At 34.5% G+C, this 19,292-nt stretch overlaps 1 protein-coding gene across 1 annotated transcript; it reads left to right on the forward strand.

Annotated features, from left to right (window-relative positions):
• Positions 1-1,582: 1,582 nt before the first annotated feature.
• LOC126968448 (protein Wnt-5b-like) lies at positions 1,583-18,717 on the forward strand. Its single transcript, XM_050813471.1, has 6 exons — positions 1,583-1,788; positions 3,172-3,352; positions 9,874-9,985; positions 10,825-10,927; positions 16,727-16,884; positions 18,253-18,717. Exons 1-6 carry the CDS (start codon positions 1,698-1,700, stop codon positions 18,448-18,450), a joined length of 843 nt encoding a protein of 280 aa, XP_050669428.1. The 5' UTR covers positions 1,583-1,697; the 3' UTR covers positions 18,451-18,717.
• Positions 18,718-19,292: the final 575 nt, after the last annotated feature.

Below are 19,292 nucleotides of genomic sequence, written 5' to 3' on the forward strand. Positions count from 1 at the left end.
GAACGACGGGGGACACATCAAAGGAAAATCAAAATCGTTGTTTTTTATTTAATTCCGAGCATTTTCAAATTTATTCACCTTTTAAACCTTCTCTGGACTTCCACAATTAATTTAAGAACAAAATTTGCCAAATCGGTCAAGCCATTCTTGAGTTTTAGCGAGACTAATGAACAGCAATTCATTTTATATCTATAGATTATAATACTAGAAATCACATAAGGTTTTATAGGTAAGGAACCCCGGTGTAAGAACGATACCGATGATTTTAATAAAGAGGCGCTTGTTAAAAAAACATTTTTTTTTTTCATGGAACATTTATATTTTCATGGAATCCACACCTGTCTCACATCTCACCTGAAGTACCAGGAAAACATAAATACGAAGGTATGGTTTACCTTTTCAACAGAAATTTGTATTCACACAGCTACACTCCTCGTACTCTCGCACCTGTTTTGTAGGCACGTCTTATTTCTCACTGTTTAGCAATAAACGCGGTTAGTTTTGAGTTTTATTAACCGACTTCAAAAAGGAGGAGGTTCTCAATTCGTTTGGTGTATTTTTTTCATTCTTCTTTAGTTCGATGGGGAATAGTTGCCATTAGGTTCCATAAAAATTTGACATAGTTTTAATTTTTTGAACATTTTTGTTCAAGTGGATTAATAACAAATTAATCCTATGGCGATTAAAATTTTTTGCCTGTCTTTAAAAACTGTGTCAACTTGTTTTTTTTTTTGTAAATTACACTACCAATTGATTTAGGATACTTTCAGTTGAATATTTTTTGTTGTAAACCAATGAAATAACTAAAACATCACCGTAAACAAGGTCAAGGTCAGTCTAAGCGAGTCTTAAACCTAACCCTTTTGCCTTGGGACCTTGGTATATTTACCTGAAATCTAAAATCTTTAAAAGCGTGTTTTTCTTCATTCGTAAAGGTTTGACACCAATTTCTCACCTGTCTTACATCTCACCTTAACTACCAGGGGGACATAAACGCGGAGGTATGGTTTACCTGTTCTGTTTGTACGTACATCGACATTCCGGGTACATAGTTATACCTGTTATATCAGCTCGCCTCATTTTATACTGCATAAGATAATGAACGATGAGGTTGGTATAATTAATTATTCCCTTAGCTAGAAAATAAAAAAAATAATTTGTGGGCAATTCAATCACGTTATTCTCGATCCATTTTGTGCTAGCAGGACGAGCATGCAGCATAGATAGGTTCTTCTTAGATTATATATACGTATAGGTCTCTTAGACAACCGATAAAAACAGGCCAGGTTTAATACGTAAGTGTGCGTGACAAGCTACGTCTTACACTCGCGATTGTTAGTGTTAGTGTGCGTGCATTGCTCAAAATGGAGGTTAACTCTAAACTCAATTTTTTTCGACGTTGTGACAGCTGTCATAGTATATCTAGACGTATAAAATATAATCTAAGTTTACCTTATAATTAATTACGTTGTTCGACAGGCCCGTTTCAGAAGGTTTAGTGGGTATTAATTACTAATATGCCCATTGTTGCACGAAACACGAACAATTTCACTCATATTTTTCAATTTTGTTGCAGCAACATGGGCTTACAAGACTTCGAAACGTGGTCCAACTTTTCTTTTACGAGGAAATCTTGCTCAACGAGTCGGGGTCTCACAGCACACCAGCGTCGAACTTGCCGGAGACATTTAGACCACATGCCAACCGTTAGTGGAGGAGTCAGTATGGGTATTGAAGAGTGCAAGCATCAGTTCAGGAGTCGGAGATGGAACTGCAGTATTAGAGAAGGTGGTCCTGTATTTGGAGCTTTGACTTTGATTGGTATGATAAAGATAAAAAGTTTTTAAAGTGAAAACTTCTTTAACGGACGTTCCCAATACACTATATATATAGAGATAAATTACTACTTTCTTTCTGTCAGTAATTAGCTGTCAATAATCTGAGCTGTCCCAATATACCCGATAAGTCATTCTTATCGCCTTATATTGGGACGCGTGAATTGCAATGTCCATACAAACTTTATATCGCTGGTAAGCTATACGTCGTTCCATTGACAGACAGGTTGCACGGATAAGGTTAGCTACCGATAAGTTTATTGGGACAGATAGTTAAGATTTTTATCTCAAGTAAGAGATAGACTGAATATTGGGAACGGCTGTAAGTGACCACTTTATCTTGAAGGTATAAAAGAAATTGAGTATAATTACTGGGAGTCACCCATAGGTCGTATTTTGACCATTGTTTAAATTTGCACCATAAAAAAAAATTGGCAGTGGTAGAGAATATCGATAGAAGTGAAAACTTAGAACCTTAAATATTGAAATTTACAATTTCATAATGCTTCATAACAATTAAATTATTAATTTCAATTTATTTTTAATAATATATTAATCCAACATAAATACTATTTCAACAATGCACAGTATAAACACATTGAACTTTTCACAAAATTCATTCAATTTCACTTATAAGACTGACATACACAGCACTAATGTTGTACATTACGTCATCAGTATAGCTACAAATATACTGTTATAAGCATTTCGGTGACGCGAACTCGTGAGATTTTACCCATCCAAAAAGTGTCCAACCACAGAGTGGGGATGGATACTTACGTGTCTTACTATATAATATATATTAATTATTTATTTTTCGAGTGCACCAGTCGTGAGCATGTCGGTGACGCGAATCCATAAGTTTTTCCCCTACCAAAAAGTGCCCAACGCGGCTAAGAAAGTTTTCACTTCAAAAAATAGTATCTACTAACCTCAACACTTCGGTTATAAGGCGTGTAAAGTTTAAGACATGTACTATATATTTTATGAATACAATATCAGCCTAGCGAAACTCTCTTAGAAAAAAGCGATTCACTCGATTGTATGAATCGTGCAGTCATTGATAGATTGACAGATAACGGCTATAATCTTGTAAAAAAACCGAGATAACCGAAATCCACAACGTTTGAAGCAACTGTTAGCTTTCAAACTTAGCCTGATTATACTTCGTAGACCAATTATTGTAATAATTTATGTAATTAGTCTTTCAAACTTAAGTCAAATCTCATTGCACGTTTCATACTAAACTAAATTTCAATTTTTACTTAGGTAGTCTCGCCTCTAATTACGTAGTATTTACATCCTCTTTGTACAATATTATAAACAATATTTCCAGCGTCGAGGGAGACGGCATTTACGCACGCTATTATGTCAGCGGGTATATCGTTAGCGATATCTCGTTCGTGTAGCGACGGTCGTATATCCAGCTGTGGGTGCAGCACAGCTACGCGACCGAAGCATTTGCACAGCGACTGGGTTTGGGGCGGCTGTGCCGAAAACCTTGAGTATGGCTACAAGTAAGTCTTTTTTCTTTCTTTTATGACAGCAAGGGACGAGAAGAGCAGGACGTCGAGCTGATAGTCATTGATACGTCCTACCCATTACAATGAAGTGCCGCTCAGTATTCTTGAGATACAAACAAATTCATACTATGACATAATATGTTGTCAAGTCTTATTTGCCCAGTAATTTCACAAGCTACGGCGCCCTTTCGACGGATCACAATAATGCTTACACATTACTGCTTCACGGCAGAAATAGGTGCCGTTGTAGTACCCATAATCTAGCCGGCATCATGTGCAAAGGAGCCTCCCACTGTTAAATCTAGTCATTGTCTCTTATAGATATAGTAAGGTTTATAATAAGAGTACTGTCCAACTAGATATGAAATATTACTTCTATAGTAGGTACTAACTTCGTTTTAAGAGTTCCTAAAGGGTAATCAACGGGAATCCATTGCTAAGACTCCGCTGTCAGTGACTCTATTCATTGGTCTGTCCGTAAACAGACTTTACCCTTTAGTTAAGGGTAAAGGGTATTACCCTTTAGTTACTCATGTGCTTATATCTGGTAAACCGCAGTAACTTTAATATCTGAAATTTAGACACTTAGCATTGCCGCTATATTGCAAAATGACCGCTATACAAAGTTTTCTTTTACAATAATTTAAAAGTACATTTACATACATTTATATCTCTTCGATGGTAAGGAACCTGCCTGTGTGAGTCTAGCTCCCACTTTACAGATTTTTATTGATTAGCAGGAAAAATGAACCACCTCCCAAACTGACACCAGAAATTAACTAGTTCCCATTTTTTCAAAATAAAAAATACTTACAGGAAATTATAAAATCAATAGGCGAACATGAATGTTATAATAGGTTGCCTCTGTCTAACTGTGAATTTCAATGGAATACCGAAAGCACGCTGAAGTGCACACACACAATGAAAGTATTATGTGTGTGTGTGCAAACTTCAGGGTGTTTCAGGTGAACAGGTAAACAATATCTTTGCGTTTATTACCTCCTGGTAGTTCAGGTAAAATGCGTCAGGTGGAAAGTTCACCTTAGCCATTTTTATGCACAAACGAAATGGAAAGAAAGATAACGAAATGTACTTGTAAAATAAATTTCGTCATGCATACTTTTAATAATAATTACATAATAGGATATGTCGATAATTTATGTTCGGTTCGTATACAACCACGTATGTACAAATAAAAATGAAGTATAATTTTTTTAATATTTTATTAATTCATTTCTTAAATCACAAATTGAGTTGTTAGTTTAATTTATTTAAACTTTAGTAACAAGACCATCAGCTCAAACCAAAATACAATAAAAGAAGGATATTTAAATCATTTTTCAATAAACTCGATTACAAGAATAACCCCCGTTAGGTTTATGGGCAAAACACAATCTTGATGTTTGAGGTTTGAGGCTTAGTTAGACCTCTATTTTATAATCAAAAATTGATCAGAGGCTGTCAGAATCACGTCACCAGTGTCAACCACCGCCGTAGACAGAGTGAGTACCAGGCGGTCATATAATAAAAGGAGGTCGCGCTTTTAGCTCAAAGAAACATTCATTTTAAGGAAATACATACCAATCAGAAATATCAAACACGCCAATAGTATAAGCAAATGATAGGTTGGCAAATTCTTTCATATAATATCACTAGCTGACCCGACAGACGCTGTTCTGTTAATAGAAAAAACAATTATGTAAGTATTCGAGAATGTGTAATCAAAGTTAATGAATTAAAAATGAAACAGAAACGTATTTCTGAATGATTCTATAATATTATTTAGTAATAAAATTATATTATGTATTAATAATATATTTTTGTAAACAGCTTTTACAAGTTTTTAAGCGTTAAAACGCTTTAAAATTGCCAATTTTTTTTAGTATTTAAATGAATATATTATGGTATTCTTAAGAGATAGACATGTACCATCATGGAATTTTCTGTATACCTATATAAGATACACAGTTCCACCATACATTATTTTGTTATATCTCAAAGGGCTTAGACAGCGTTTTCGTTGAAAGCTCCCAGACGGCTAATTTTTTTGCGACACCTCCAAGAAATATCGTTAATGTATTCAAATATGTACGCAAAAACTTAACAAATCATATACTAAAACCTAACTCGAGAACCACGTTATCCATTGGTGAAAACAGCATGAAAATCGGTGCATTCATTTTTGAGTTTATCGCGAACAGACTGACAGAATGACGCGGCAGAGTTCTTTGTTTCATAATAACCCGATCACACACGCGATTTTTTTTAACTTATAAATATTTAAAAAGACTATTAAGCATTTCCCTATTCCAACCCCATTCGCAAGAGCAACATAAGCGACAAAGCGTTTAGGGGTTCTCATTTTTCCACAAGGGGAAAAGCTCCCTGTCGTTTAAGACCGGCCGCCGCTATTTACCTCATAAAGAAGATTTTCCCGCATTCCGCTATTTTTAAGACTAGGCGAACAGAAAAGGCAAGGAGGTTCTAAGGAATTTAAGATCGCAAGCAATGCCCGGTTCATCCGGATGGTTTTAAGATGTACGATTTTTTATTTTTAGTATAAAAATAATAATAATATAAATAATAATAATAATACACTATATAATTTTCACTAAGCATTAATGACACTTAATTATTTTTAGTTGAACAATGCTTCTATAATCAAGTTTTTTAATATGATTATTGTGAAAATTCGTAACATATTATCTACCTCTATATTGTACCACCATTTTGTATTAATTCAAAATACAATAAAAAGATTTTGATTTGATTTGATAAGTATAGAGTGTTCTAAGTTTTATTGTTAACAAATTTTTTGCTAACTTGTTCTCAAGGATATAATTATTTATGTTTGAATTTTCTTTTTGTATAAAGCTCTTTCGGATATCTCCTTTTTGATTTACTTTTATTTTAAATAAATACTCCTGTCAGTCACTGAGACTGCACGTTAAAACTTTTTATCTTCAAACAACAAACAATATTACTGGGTTCCTAGGAAGTACGTTTTATAGAAAACATTTTATCAGCATTAAGTAATTTTCAAGTGTTGAGTTTCAATATTTAAGTTTTACATGAAAAGGAATAATAACTATTATCTATGTATAACAAACAAATTTAGTTAATTAGATTTTCAACATATTTCATCCGTAATAAAATGATTCTCGCATAATTAACATCATATTTAAAAACTGATAATTACTTACATTTTATATTATTATTAATACTCAAATAAGGAACGAATCATTTTGGTCATTTTCAAATTTCAGGATCAAATGCGATAGCATTTTTGAAAATGAAAATTGAAATTTGAAAATGTTATAGATATTTTAATAGATAGAGCGGTTATTGGTAAGTTTTTTATAGAAACTAATCACGACCATATTGAGGTCAACCGTGACGTGAACTAAAAAGGTTTTCTCCAACCAAAAATCGCTCAACGCGGCTTAAGAAAATTTCTCTTCAAAAAATACTGCTCATATTAATAAACTTTTTAGAAAAGTAAACCTTGCTGAATGAGTTTAACTTTCTGGTATGGTGAGTAAGATGCTTTATCCGGACAAGCTTTATCCGGTTTAATCAGGTTTCAACCGTCTTAAGCGAGCTTAAATCCGATTTTCATACCAGGATACTATAATCTGCGAAGAGTTCTTAATCCCGCTTTGATCCTGTTATCCAATTTTCTTTAAATTCAAGCATGCGTTTTATTGTTTTCTGTGTCTTTTTAAGACATTTAACTTCAACCCTTATTTTCAATATCAATTATTATTTGTCTACGTTGAAAGTAAATACTTATAATTATTAATAGAGAAAAATTATTTCATTTCGAGACGGCAAATTTTCCAAAGTGACTCTTATCCCAATGGCATAGAGACTGATTTTAGTTCTTTAGTAAGACGTAGCAGCTACGGTCGATATACCCGTTTCGTAGTTGCGTATCGTAGCGTGGGTGCAAGAAGGACAGATTATATCATGAGACACCCTATAATTCTATCTCTCTCTTGAAATTTCAGGTCATACCAGGAGCAACATAGATGTGAGAGTATTGCTGAAATGCGTAGGAAAATATCAATATGAGATGGAATGATTCCGTATAATATTTCATTTTACTGAATGTATTTGCAGAATAATATAATATCAATTTTCGTGATTAAATCTTTAATATTTGTTATTGTATAGATAGATAATATTTATTGTTTTAGAAATACCACTTTATGGTGGTCGTGTACATGTCACCATTCTGAGAGTTCTGAGGGTAACGTTCTGATAGAGTGACAGAAACAAATACTTTTTTGTTTCTTATTTAGCGACGTCCTGCTCGCCCCTTGCGTGTCTCCTGCTCGTTTATGTCTGCCTGGTTAAACATTTATTTATTTTTTAACATATGGTAGTTAAAACTTAGAAAAAAATGTTTAATTTGTTCAAAACGTATCCTTGTTTACAAAACAAAAGCACTTTACAATTCAATTCAGTCCATTGCTGGCAAGTTCTCGTGAACAAACCTCATTTTCAATGTAACGAAATGTTTGAATGAATATAGAATAGCTTTTGATCCACCTAGAAACCCAAACTTTCCGCACCCTATAAAATATATATATAGCTACTGTAAACCCAATTTCTGGCAGCTATATTGGCCAACGAACCAGTCGCTATCCAACGAGGAATTATAGTATCCTGGTATATTTCCTCGCAGTGATAGTTTCTACTACTTGTAAAAGTATTAAGTATTGTAATTATAGCTATAAGTATTTTAAATAGACTCTCTGTCTTTTTAATAACAAAATACAGGGTTTAATATAAGGCAATAGGAGAAGTATCAGTTTTTAGTATGCTGTTATATTTATAGTTATATATGTTGTTAATTATTGTGTATTTAGATAAGTATTATTCTTAATCGTGTAAAACAGTGAAGTATTAATAATTTTTTGATGGAAAACTTAGAATTTTTTTCTGACGGAATTAACGCTCAGTAAAAAAGTAAATTGAAACAATTTTTAAGCCGTTATAATTTAATGGTTTTAAAAAAAACATTTCAATATGCTCAGTAATATTTTTGATAATCTCCAAGTGTACAGTTTGCTTATTTATTACTACTTTTGTAATAAATCAAAGTAAAGTTATCAGAATTTTTCTGACATTTGCGACATTCGTTAATTTGTTTTTGGTTTCTTCTTCCATTATTAGGATAGGCAAAGGGTTCAGCCCATTCGGCCATATTCGTTAATATTCAATAACAACGTCATATTAATATGTGCTGATATAACCATCAATTTCTTATTATCAATTATTTTATTTAATGAGTGAATATTTTAAAATGTGCGAATGATATTAATGAATTATAAATAGAATATAAAATGAAAATAATAATCCGTCAAATAAAATGGCGGAATCATATGTACATTTTACTCTGTCATCAATAAATAAGGATAAAAGAGAAAATCAATAACGACCTCACCTGTAAAAAGTTTAAGTGTTTATTTTCTGATGAATAATAATATCAAAATATAACATTATATCATTCACTGTAAGATATATAAAATCTTACTTGATTAAATAATATTATTTATTATAAAGGCATTCTTATATTTTAGGTAGAGAAAATGCCAACTTTGCTCAAAAGATAAAGTTATATCGTTAGCGTTTCCGAGAAAAATAATAGCAAAAAATCTAAAAAAGCTCCTCAGTAATACGTGAGTGCTTATTTGATAACAAGGCTTTATTAATTATTATTAAGTTTTACTTCAATCGCGCGTAAAGATTACACGCACACACTTTTTTTTAAATATTATTGCGTGCATCATCATAAAAATAATGTTTTAAAAAGACTTCCCGGCAAATATTTACTAATAAGGGTTTTCTGATGCATTACAACTCAGGCCACATCGTTACTGTTACGAGCAGACGATGACGACATCAGGTAGACCATCGTTCCACTACGTGCAGTGGCACGTGGCATTTGTAGTGACAAATAAACATAAATTGGCAATTGGAGTTTTTGTAGGTTTCGTTTCAATTTACGAACCTACCTCACAAATATAAGTGTAAATAGGACATTAAATATCAATATTGCATATGAGCTTCCTCAGGTGATCTTATCAAGTGACGTCTATTCTAGCAACTATATAAAACAAAATCCCCCGCCACGTATGTCTGTCTGTTCGCGATATAACTCAAAAACTACCGAACTTATTTCAAAATACGGTTTTCACTAAAATATGGGGTGATTCATGAGGAATGTTTTCTGTATGAATAATGGTTGAAATATGACAATTATTGTTGAAGATGTGGGAAAAACCAAACTGCCTGGGAGCTTTCATCGAAATCGATTCCTCATCTGATTGAGATACAACAAAGTATAATATCATAAAGTCCACAGTACGACATCTTCTTTCTTTTCTTTCTTGTGTAAGAAACGAAATGAAAAGAAATTTATTTATTATCTGATAAGAAACAAAACTAATTAATTAATTTGCGATTTTTATTAATGAAACGTTTAATTTATTTAATGACTGTACTAGGTTTGCAGAAGGCTTCGTAGATGTCCGGGAGAGGGAGCGAAAGGTGAAACGGGGAAGCCGGGAGCAAGGGCGACAGCTAATGAATCGACATAACAATGAAGCTGGTAGACGGGTAAGTACTTTGAGTTTATGGGAGCCTAGTATCGCTTAACGGTGAATGCGGGTGCTACTGCGGGAATTTTCGTATGGGTGTTTGTTTGTTCGATCTAATCTGCAAAACGGTACGATACGACTTTGACTGTCATAGTTTATGTTATAATATGGAGTTGTGTAGGTTTATTTTATTTAAAAAAAAAATAGTTATGTTTTCAAAATAAGTTTTCTAACTCATGGAAATATGAATAAATTCCGCACTTGGGCAGCTTCGTTACTTAATGTATGATAATAATTATGACATACATAATATGGTCAAAGTTAAATAAACTTGATTCCATTAGGCTTAAACTAAACGCTTTTGTATCCTCACTATAATAAATATTTCTTTTAATTCTTAAAATTACTGAATCTACCCTATCTTCGGAAAAAGTAGAACTCGTGGGAAGAACATACAAGAAACCCAAAGTACGATAAACAATGCTTTTTTAGGCCATATAGTATAGACTTATTCAAATACTCTATCAGGTATGTACTTATATTAGTTATCGTAGCTGTATAAATGACATAAAATAGACAAGTAGAATTTTTTTTTACGCAATTTCACACCAATGATGTAGCCCAAAACCCTGGCATACCCTGTACTGTGATCTATGGATGTCAGACGACTTGCAACCGCGACGGTGGTCCGTGTTGCTCTATATGTCAGACGATATAATAATACAATATTATGCATACTCATCAATAATAAACACAACATTTTATCTACTAGTATTCGAACCCATGACCCTTAGCTTAAAGGTCAAGTTCACTTACCACTGAGGCATCGATGTTGTCATTGCATTGTTAACATTGCAGGCAGTGATAAAATTATCGCGCGTTACCTGCAAGTGTCATGGAGTGTCAGGATCATGCAGCCTTATCACATGTTGGCACCAACTGGCAAGCTTCAGGGAAATTGGTAAGTATAATATACCTTTATCACTTCCACGTAAAATAGACGCGTCATAGTCGTCGAATTGCAGATAGTAGCCCGTGATAACCTATAACCTACGTTATCACTTACTTTTTAAGACATAATTCTTCATTTTGTATCAAATACAGTAAATAATGCAATAGTAGTTATAATGTGATACCGAAATTATGTTAATCGTTTGATAACCCTGATAGGGAAAGAAAAGGCAAGTAAAATAAGGTAGGACGGATCAAAGCTTCAACTTCTTCCCCTAAAGTACCAAGGAACCATAACTCAACAGGAGAATTAAGCCCACCCTATTGCCTATCGTGAACATGAGTTGATTGAAAATGGAGCGTCCACCCTCATGATATTTAATTAAATACATTTAATTGTAACGAAATTTTATTAAATAAAAGAAGCCCGCCGAGTTTCTTGCGCTCGACCTTCTCAGGTCTGGGGCATACATTTTCGAATTAGTGATAGTTTTTGACTTTAAATAAGTTATTTAAAAATCCTATTTTGAATAAAAAAATATGAATGAATTTGATTTTTTTACCGCTTGCCTTGTTACATTTTAATAATCTATTTATCTCTATACTAATAAAATGGGAGTCGGGTTTTTCCTTCGGATATACTGCGAAAACTACTGAACCGATCGGAATAATACTTATACTTTAAGATGCAGCGTGTTACGGAGAAGATTTAGTAAACGATATGTTGATGTTTATTATACATAAAATTTAAGTAATAACCTAGGCTTTTCTCAAGTTAAACCATTTTTGTATTACTTAGTTCTACTTAGATTAGTTTATCACTTCTTTCGAGTTGTCCCGAGACGCACACGTTTTTTTAACTGGCTGAATAGAATAAAAAGTTCAATGATATAAAATGTGATGCTGTATGTAGGCTTATATAGACTAAACCTTGGTCTATTAATGATTCCTACCTCATAATTATTATACCTAACAAACCTACCTAATAAAAACCTCACTGTCTACTATGCACTGAATCCACTCTGTTTTTATAAGTTATTTGTTAGGCCTAACTACCAAACAAAACATTACAGGCTTAAATCAAGACAATGTTAATAAAAAAATTGTCAATTGAGGTAAAAATCCGGCATGGTGCCGTGCTTACGGCGCTTCTCACCTTGGACATTCACAAATCGAGTGGGCCCGAAGGCATTCCCCCGATAGTGCTGCGGACATGTGCTCCGGAACTGGCGCCGGTCTTTACCCGTCTTTTCCGGCTCTCCTACTCATCAGGCGTAGTCCCGAAATTATGGAAGGCGGCTTTAGTGCACCCGATCCCTAAGAAAGGTGTACGCTCAGATCCGTCCAACTACCGCCCCATTGCCATTACCTCCATTTTCTCCATCAACCGCCAGCTCTTGGGATACCTAGAAGGGCACCAGCTGATCAGCGACCGCCAGTACGGTTTCCGTCAGGGTCGCTCAGCTGGTGATCTTCTTGCATACCTCACCCATAAATGGGCGCAAGCGGTTGAGTCGAAGGGAGAGGCGTTGGCGGTGAGTTTGGACATAGCGAAGGCTTTCGATCGGGTGTGGCATAAAGCGCTTATAGCGAAACTGCCATCCTATGGGCTTCCCGAGAAGTTGTGCAAATGGGTCACTAGCTTTTTGGCTGATCGGAGCATCAAGGTTGTTATCAACGGTGCATGTTCCGACTTAAAACCCATAAACGCTGGTGTCCCGAAAGACTGCGTGCTATCCCCTACGTTGTTTCTTCTGCATATCAATGATATGCTGCAAATCAGCAATATTCATTGCTATGCAGACGACAGCACAGGGTATGCTTCCTACACCGGCCGTGCCAACATGTCCCGGGATAGCGTCGACGAGAACCGGAACAAACTTATGTCTGAAATCGAGATTGTGCTTTGCAAAGTCTCGGAATGGGGCCGACATAATTTAGTCCAATTCAACCCCAAGAAGACAGAAGTTAGTGCGTTCACCACTGAAAAGTCTCCCTTTGTCGTATCCCCTCAATTCGAGATCACTCCTCTAACTGCCACAGCCTGTATTGGCATACTTGGCGTCGATATATCGAGCGACGTTCAGTTCCGTGGTCACTTGGAAGAGAAGGCCAAACTGGCCTCTAAAAAGCTTGGTGTACTCAGTAAGGCGAGACAGTACTTCACCAAAAGCCACCGCCTGCAACTTTATAAGGTGCAAATTCGGCCTCACATGGAGTACTGTTCTCACCTATGGGCGGGTGCTCCCCAGTACCAGCTTCTTCCATTTGACCGCATACAACGAAGAGCGGCTCGAATCATCGACGATCAAGTCATCTCCGATCGGCTTGATTCTCTATCATTGCGTAGAGATGTGGGTTCTCTCTGCATCTTCTACCGTATTTATCACGGGGAGTGCTCAGAGGAGCTGTTCGGGTTGATTCCAGCGGCCGAATTCTACCATCGGACATTACGTGCAAAGTACCATCCGCATCACGTAGACGTCTGGCATTCCACAGCCGCGCGTTTTGTTCGAAATTTCTTGCCTCGCACAGACACTGTGGAATCAACTACCGGCAGCGGTCTTCCCAAACAAATACGACTTAGGGACCTTCAAGAAAAAAGCATACTCCCACCTTAAAGGCCGGCAACGCATTTCTTGACACACCTGTTGTTGCGGATGTCCATGGGCGGTTGCCTCACCTCTCTCCATCCCGTGAGCCTCTTAACCGTTTGCCCCCTCTCATATAAAAAAAAATGTTCTGATAGGCTTGTTTTGATATTGAAATTGAATGGGACGAGACGAGACGAGTAGGACGTTCTGCTAATGGTAATTGATACGGCCTGCCCATTACAATGCAGGGCCGCTCAAGATTCTTGAAAAACCAAAAAATTACAACGGCACTACAATTGCGCCTATCATCTTGAGACATAAAATGTTGTCTCATTTGCACAGTAATTCCACTAGCTACGGCGCCCTTCAGACCGAAACACAGTAATGCTTCACGGCAGAAATAGGCGCCGTTGTGGTACCAATAATCTAGCCGGCATTCTGTGCAAAGGAGCCTCCCACTGGTACTGATCACATTTATGAATAAAAAAGTGATTGCAATTGTGCGAGACGAGGGTTTCGTATTTATAGGTAATTCCTACCTATAGTTACTTATATGAAGGGGGGATATTGCTGATATTTTTCATTTGTCTTCATAAATCGAAAACTATACATCATAAAAATAATTAATATGCTTAAGCTTGTGCCAATGAAGTCCTTTCATACAATACCCCACATGACACGGTTGTCGGTTAACTGAATTTAAAATTTAGAACGCCGTTCCTTGCATAAAGGCCCTGCTTATTATGATTTAATTACAAAAGTATAGTTTTTAGACATTTATCTATACCTCTAGTATAAGACGGTATTACTTGCCAAATTCCATTGTTCTAGGTCACCGGAAAATACCCTATAAATTTTGATTCCCTTAGGAGTGTTTGTATATACATTTTTATATGCCTAGTCGTGCCATAAATACTGAAACAAAGAAAAAAAATTTCTATTGCAAAAAACCTTTATTTTGTTTTACATTGTTAGCTATATACATAAATATAAAACAACTAGCTGACCCAGCTCACGTTGTATTGCCGATATTAAAATCGCGATACAAAAGTAACTGTTGATCGTAGATGGGTGAAAATTTGAAGTTGTATGTATTTTTTAATGCTGACTCATAATCAAACAAATTTATTCGTGTGGATCACCCTTAACATTTCGGGGGATGAAAAATAGATGTTGTCCGATTCTCAGACCTACCCAATATGCACTCACAATTTCATGAGAATCGGTCAAGCCGTTTCGGGGGAGTTCAAAGTTTAACACCATGATACGAGAATTTTATATATTAATACACATTACATAGCTTTAATTCAATAATATAATATAAAATAAACATTAGTTTATAGGTACCTCTCAAAAAATAACACTTAAATACTATTATTTTTGGCTAAAGAATTCTTTTAAACTATAAAAGCATTTATCTATTAGCCATAACATTAATTTTTTATGCATTAATGTTTTAGGCATCTCTCTAATATTCTTTTTGATGAAGCGCTGTTCTACAGTATGACATCAGAAGGCGAGTGGGATCTCTTAATCCTAATATGGAATAGTCCTTTGCTGGTTTAAAAAGTTCACCATGTTTTTTAATGAATATACAAATTTCTAATATATATAGACCAGTAAGCGTTAACAGACAGTTTTTGAATAATGGTCTACACGATTCTAGAGGACTGATATTGCATAAAGCTCTTATACATTTTTTTTGTGCCAGAAAAACATTTGAAATATTAGTGGAGTTTCCCCATAGTATTAACCCGTACCGTAAAACTGACGCAATATAACCGTGGTATGCAGTAAGTGCAGCATTAAAGGATACAGTGTGTCTGAGCCTTCTTAAAGCGAAAACGAACTTATTTATTTTGCCTGCCACTGTATCACATTGAGCTTTCCAGTTACAATAATAATTGCTATCTAATATAAGGCCTAAAAATTTTATTGTGTTTGTTTCTTTAATCGTTTGGTCACTGTGTGTTATATTTAGAGATTTATGTGTTGTTTTATAATTAGAAAATTGTATATATTTAGTTTTTGTCATATTAGCGAATAAATTATTCTCATTGAACCATGTCAATATACATTCTAAATTTTTATTAATAGTCATATAATAATTTATCGCTTCATGCTCGTCAGGAATAATTATGAATACGTTATCTGCAAATAATACACAGTTATAGTCAACCACATCGGGTAAATCATTCAAATAAATTAAAAATAGTAAGACTTCCTTGAGGAACTCCAAATTTACTTATTAAATAGGGTGACTTGTATGTAGTCATCTCCAGTTTCTCATATTATTTTATTTATTTCTCCAATTTGTTCCAAGTGAAAACTTCTTTAGCTCCATTGGGCCCGTTTTGGTAGGGGAACATCTTATGGGTTCGCTTCACCGACATGCTTATGACTGGCACACGCGATAAATAAACAATTAAAAAAATTAATAAAAATTTATGAATAATATTATAATATATAGTTACACACTTTTAGAATGGGTTAAATCTCGTGAGTTCGAGTGACCGAAATGCTTATAGCAGTATATCTGTAGCTATACAGCTGACGTATTGTGCAACATATGTGCTATGTATATCTTGTGAAATTATTTGATAGTTCAATACTGTGCTTTGTTATAGTTTTTGTTTGATTAATATAATTAGTATTGAAAATAAGTTTTAAAAATTAGCTGAAACTAATAATTTAATTGTTTTTAAACATTATGAAATTTTAAATTAAAATACTAAAAGCTCTAAGTTTTCACTTCTATAGGTAGTATCTACATCGGCAAATTTTTATAGAAGTTAGATTTTTTCACAGCTTCAAGAGACAATAGACTTGAGTATATCGTTTCAATTTCAACTCGATACTTCCACGAGTTCCAGAGATAAGTTTTTTTGACAGATGACCGAGAGGGTTCTAACACAGAGTAGGGTTGGATACTTACGCAGTCTAGTTTCTCGTTTTAAGGTACGGAACCCCTTAAAAAAACATTCCAGCTTATCAACACAGAACCGGGCTCTTTTCATGGTTTTTCTATTAATAATATTAATTATTTAATTTATTGCGTATCTTATTGTTATCACACAAACGGGATTCAGTCTCCGCCATCGTTGCTATCAACATTAAAGCGATTTTAATCGAGCCATTTGGAATTAACTCAATAAAAAATTTAAAGCCAAATACAAAACAAAAATACATTTAACTAAATGATTTTGAACTACCAGGAGATTATCTTCGCGAGAAGTATGACAGCGCAACTGAGGTGTCAGTATCTCGCCGCGGCAAGCTGCGAGTTCGTAACCCGGGCTTCGGAGTACCAACAGCACTAGACCTGGTATACCTGGAAGAATCACCAAATTACTGCTTGAAAAATGAAACATTGGTGAGATTACTTACTTATGAGTTTTGGATGTTAAATTAATATATTGTACACTTAGATCAAGGATCGGTCTACGCTGCGCTCCAACTAGATACCGCAATACCGCAGGCGTAGTCGTAAAGTGTGGAAACTCAAACAATATGTGACGTTGCCGTACCACATGCCAGGTTGCGTAGTAAAACTTTGTAATAATTATACTACAAGAAATAAGAAAGACACAGGGAACCCATATCATCAGTAAGTATTTTGTATTTTTATTTAAAAAGTTAATGGCGGCTATTAATGAGGCCAATAAAATAAAAGTTCTTTGCAGAGATACCGTGCTGAGTGCTGACAGCAGCATATGAATACTTAGCTGTTTTTTGTTTTCTTCATCTTCTTTTTGGAAATAATCCGTCAATATTTTTTTCTACGGGTAAAATCTAGCGGCCTTACAAATAAACGTGGTATAAAGTTATAACAAATATAGTTATAATATAATTGATGATAAACAAAGAAAATGCAAAATGTTTGCAATACCGTTGACAACACTGTCAATACAATGATAATTCTGAAGTTTTCTGAATGACAAGCTGCCTTGCAAATAAACGCGGGAAACGTTTTACGTCTGAATAAATTCTTAAGCAAAATGTCTATTAATTGTAAACATTTTACATAAGTATCCTTGGTTTATGCTAAGTAATAACTTTATGCCAATTTTATTTGTAAGTCCGTAGAGGCTTAAGATCTTAATTTTTAGTTTTGAGTGATGTTTAGTAGTTTAAATGTAAAATGTGTAATACTCTGTACATATGATTTTATAATACCTATACATATACCCAATACAGCATGTAAATAGTGTAAAAATAAGATCTTATAATTTAAATTATGTATTAAAAATTGAAATTATTTTTTTGTATTATTTAAAGTCATAGGTACGAGCAAAGAAAGACTTTTCTCTATAATCTGAATATTAAGATCAAGAGCTACATTCATTTAACCAAACAGCTTGTTCCTTTATTCTTTCTTGTATGCAGAAGTTGATTGCCGCGTGTCGTTTCATTCTATCGCATTCCTAGGTGTATTTGATGAAAGAGTGCAGCTACTTTGAAAATGTTCAATTAAATGCGCGCTCTTCAAGGTTTATTTTATTATTCCTCCAAGAGGCGATGGTATATTATATCTTATTAGGAATTTAAAATTATGCGAGCAACGTGATTGTGTAGCCCATCCCAATAAAGAAACAACTCATATGCGAGTTGTTTCTATATCACCTATCCCTATCGCTGTCAGATAAACCTGTACCGCCGCCATTTTAGATGGCACGTGTTACAACAACTTTAGGATAGAACACCTTATAACCGATGTTAGCTAACTTTCGAACATTTTCAGGGCTCCCTCGGTACAACAGGTCGCGAATGTACCAGGACATCAAATGGCGTAGAGAGTTGTACAATCCTATGCTGCGGTCATGGATACAACACAAAGAAGATGGTGACAAAAGAGCGTTGTGAGTGCAAGTTCCATTGGTGTTGCCAGGTTGAATGCAACACTTGTGTCAAGACTGAGGAAATTTATACTTGTAAATGATTGTGTTGTGGCAATTCTAACAACTTATATAATGATTTTGTATGCAACGTAAGCCTTCGAATTTTTGAAGTGAATACATCTTTAGGCACGCTAAGCACTTATTATGTTGATATTAAATAATGCTGAGCCGCCACGCTCTGCTATGTAACGCTCGTTTGGCAATAAATGAATAGAAATAAAAAATAAAATATATATCCTGATCATTATTTGAGTTCAGAATGTAGTATTCACACAATAATATTTGAATAGGCAATCATGATTTATATGAAATGCATTTTGTAATATTACATAAATTTTGTCATGTTATGGTCTTTTAATAAATATATAATTATTAGTACATTATTTTCGTTATTGTGTTTAATTCATTTAAGTTCAAAATCATCTGTTGAGTATGTGACATTGTGTCGTACGAATGAAATCCGTTAAGGGTAATTTTAATCCTAATAATAGACAACACCTGAGATCTAAAAGGGACACGCGGAGACTACTTCTATAGCCTTAATATACTAGGCTGGAACAGCTATTAATTTACTGCAAATATAATTGCAACAAGCCTGCTTAGTAGAGAACCTTTATATCAATATTAGATACTTTTGACAGGCTTCGTGTAGCAGTGCAATTGCAGTTTATAGACAATACAAAACGTAGAACAGAAAATCAGAATGAGCAGAATATGTGCACCAGTACGCAATATATTATTTTATGTGTTTCAATTACATATAGGTATAATAGAATAAAAATTTTAATTTATTACATATTGAAGTTTTAGGGGAGTACTACATTTTTAATGTCGAAAGGGCTTATTACCAGGCGTTCCCACTAATATCTACTATCTACAGATA

This window comes from Leptidea sinapis, chromosome 15 (assembly GCF_905404315.1).
Source record: "Leptidea sinapis chromosome 15, ilLepSina1.1, whole genome shotgun sequence".
Classification (NCBI taxonomy): domain Eukaryota; kingdom Metazoa; phylum Arthropoda; class Insecta; order Lepidoptera; family Pieridae; genus Leptidea; species Leptidea sinapis.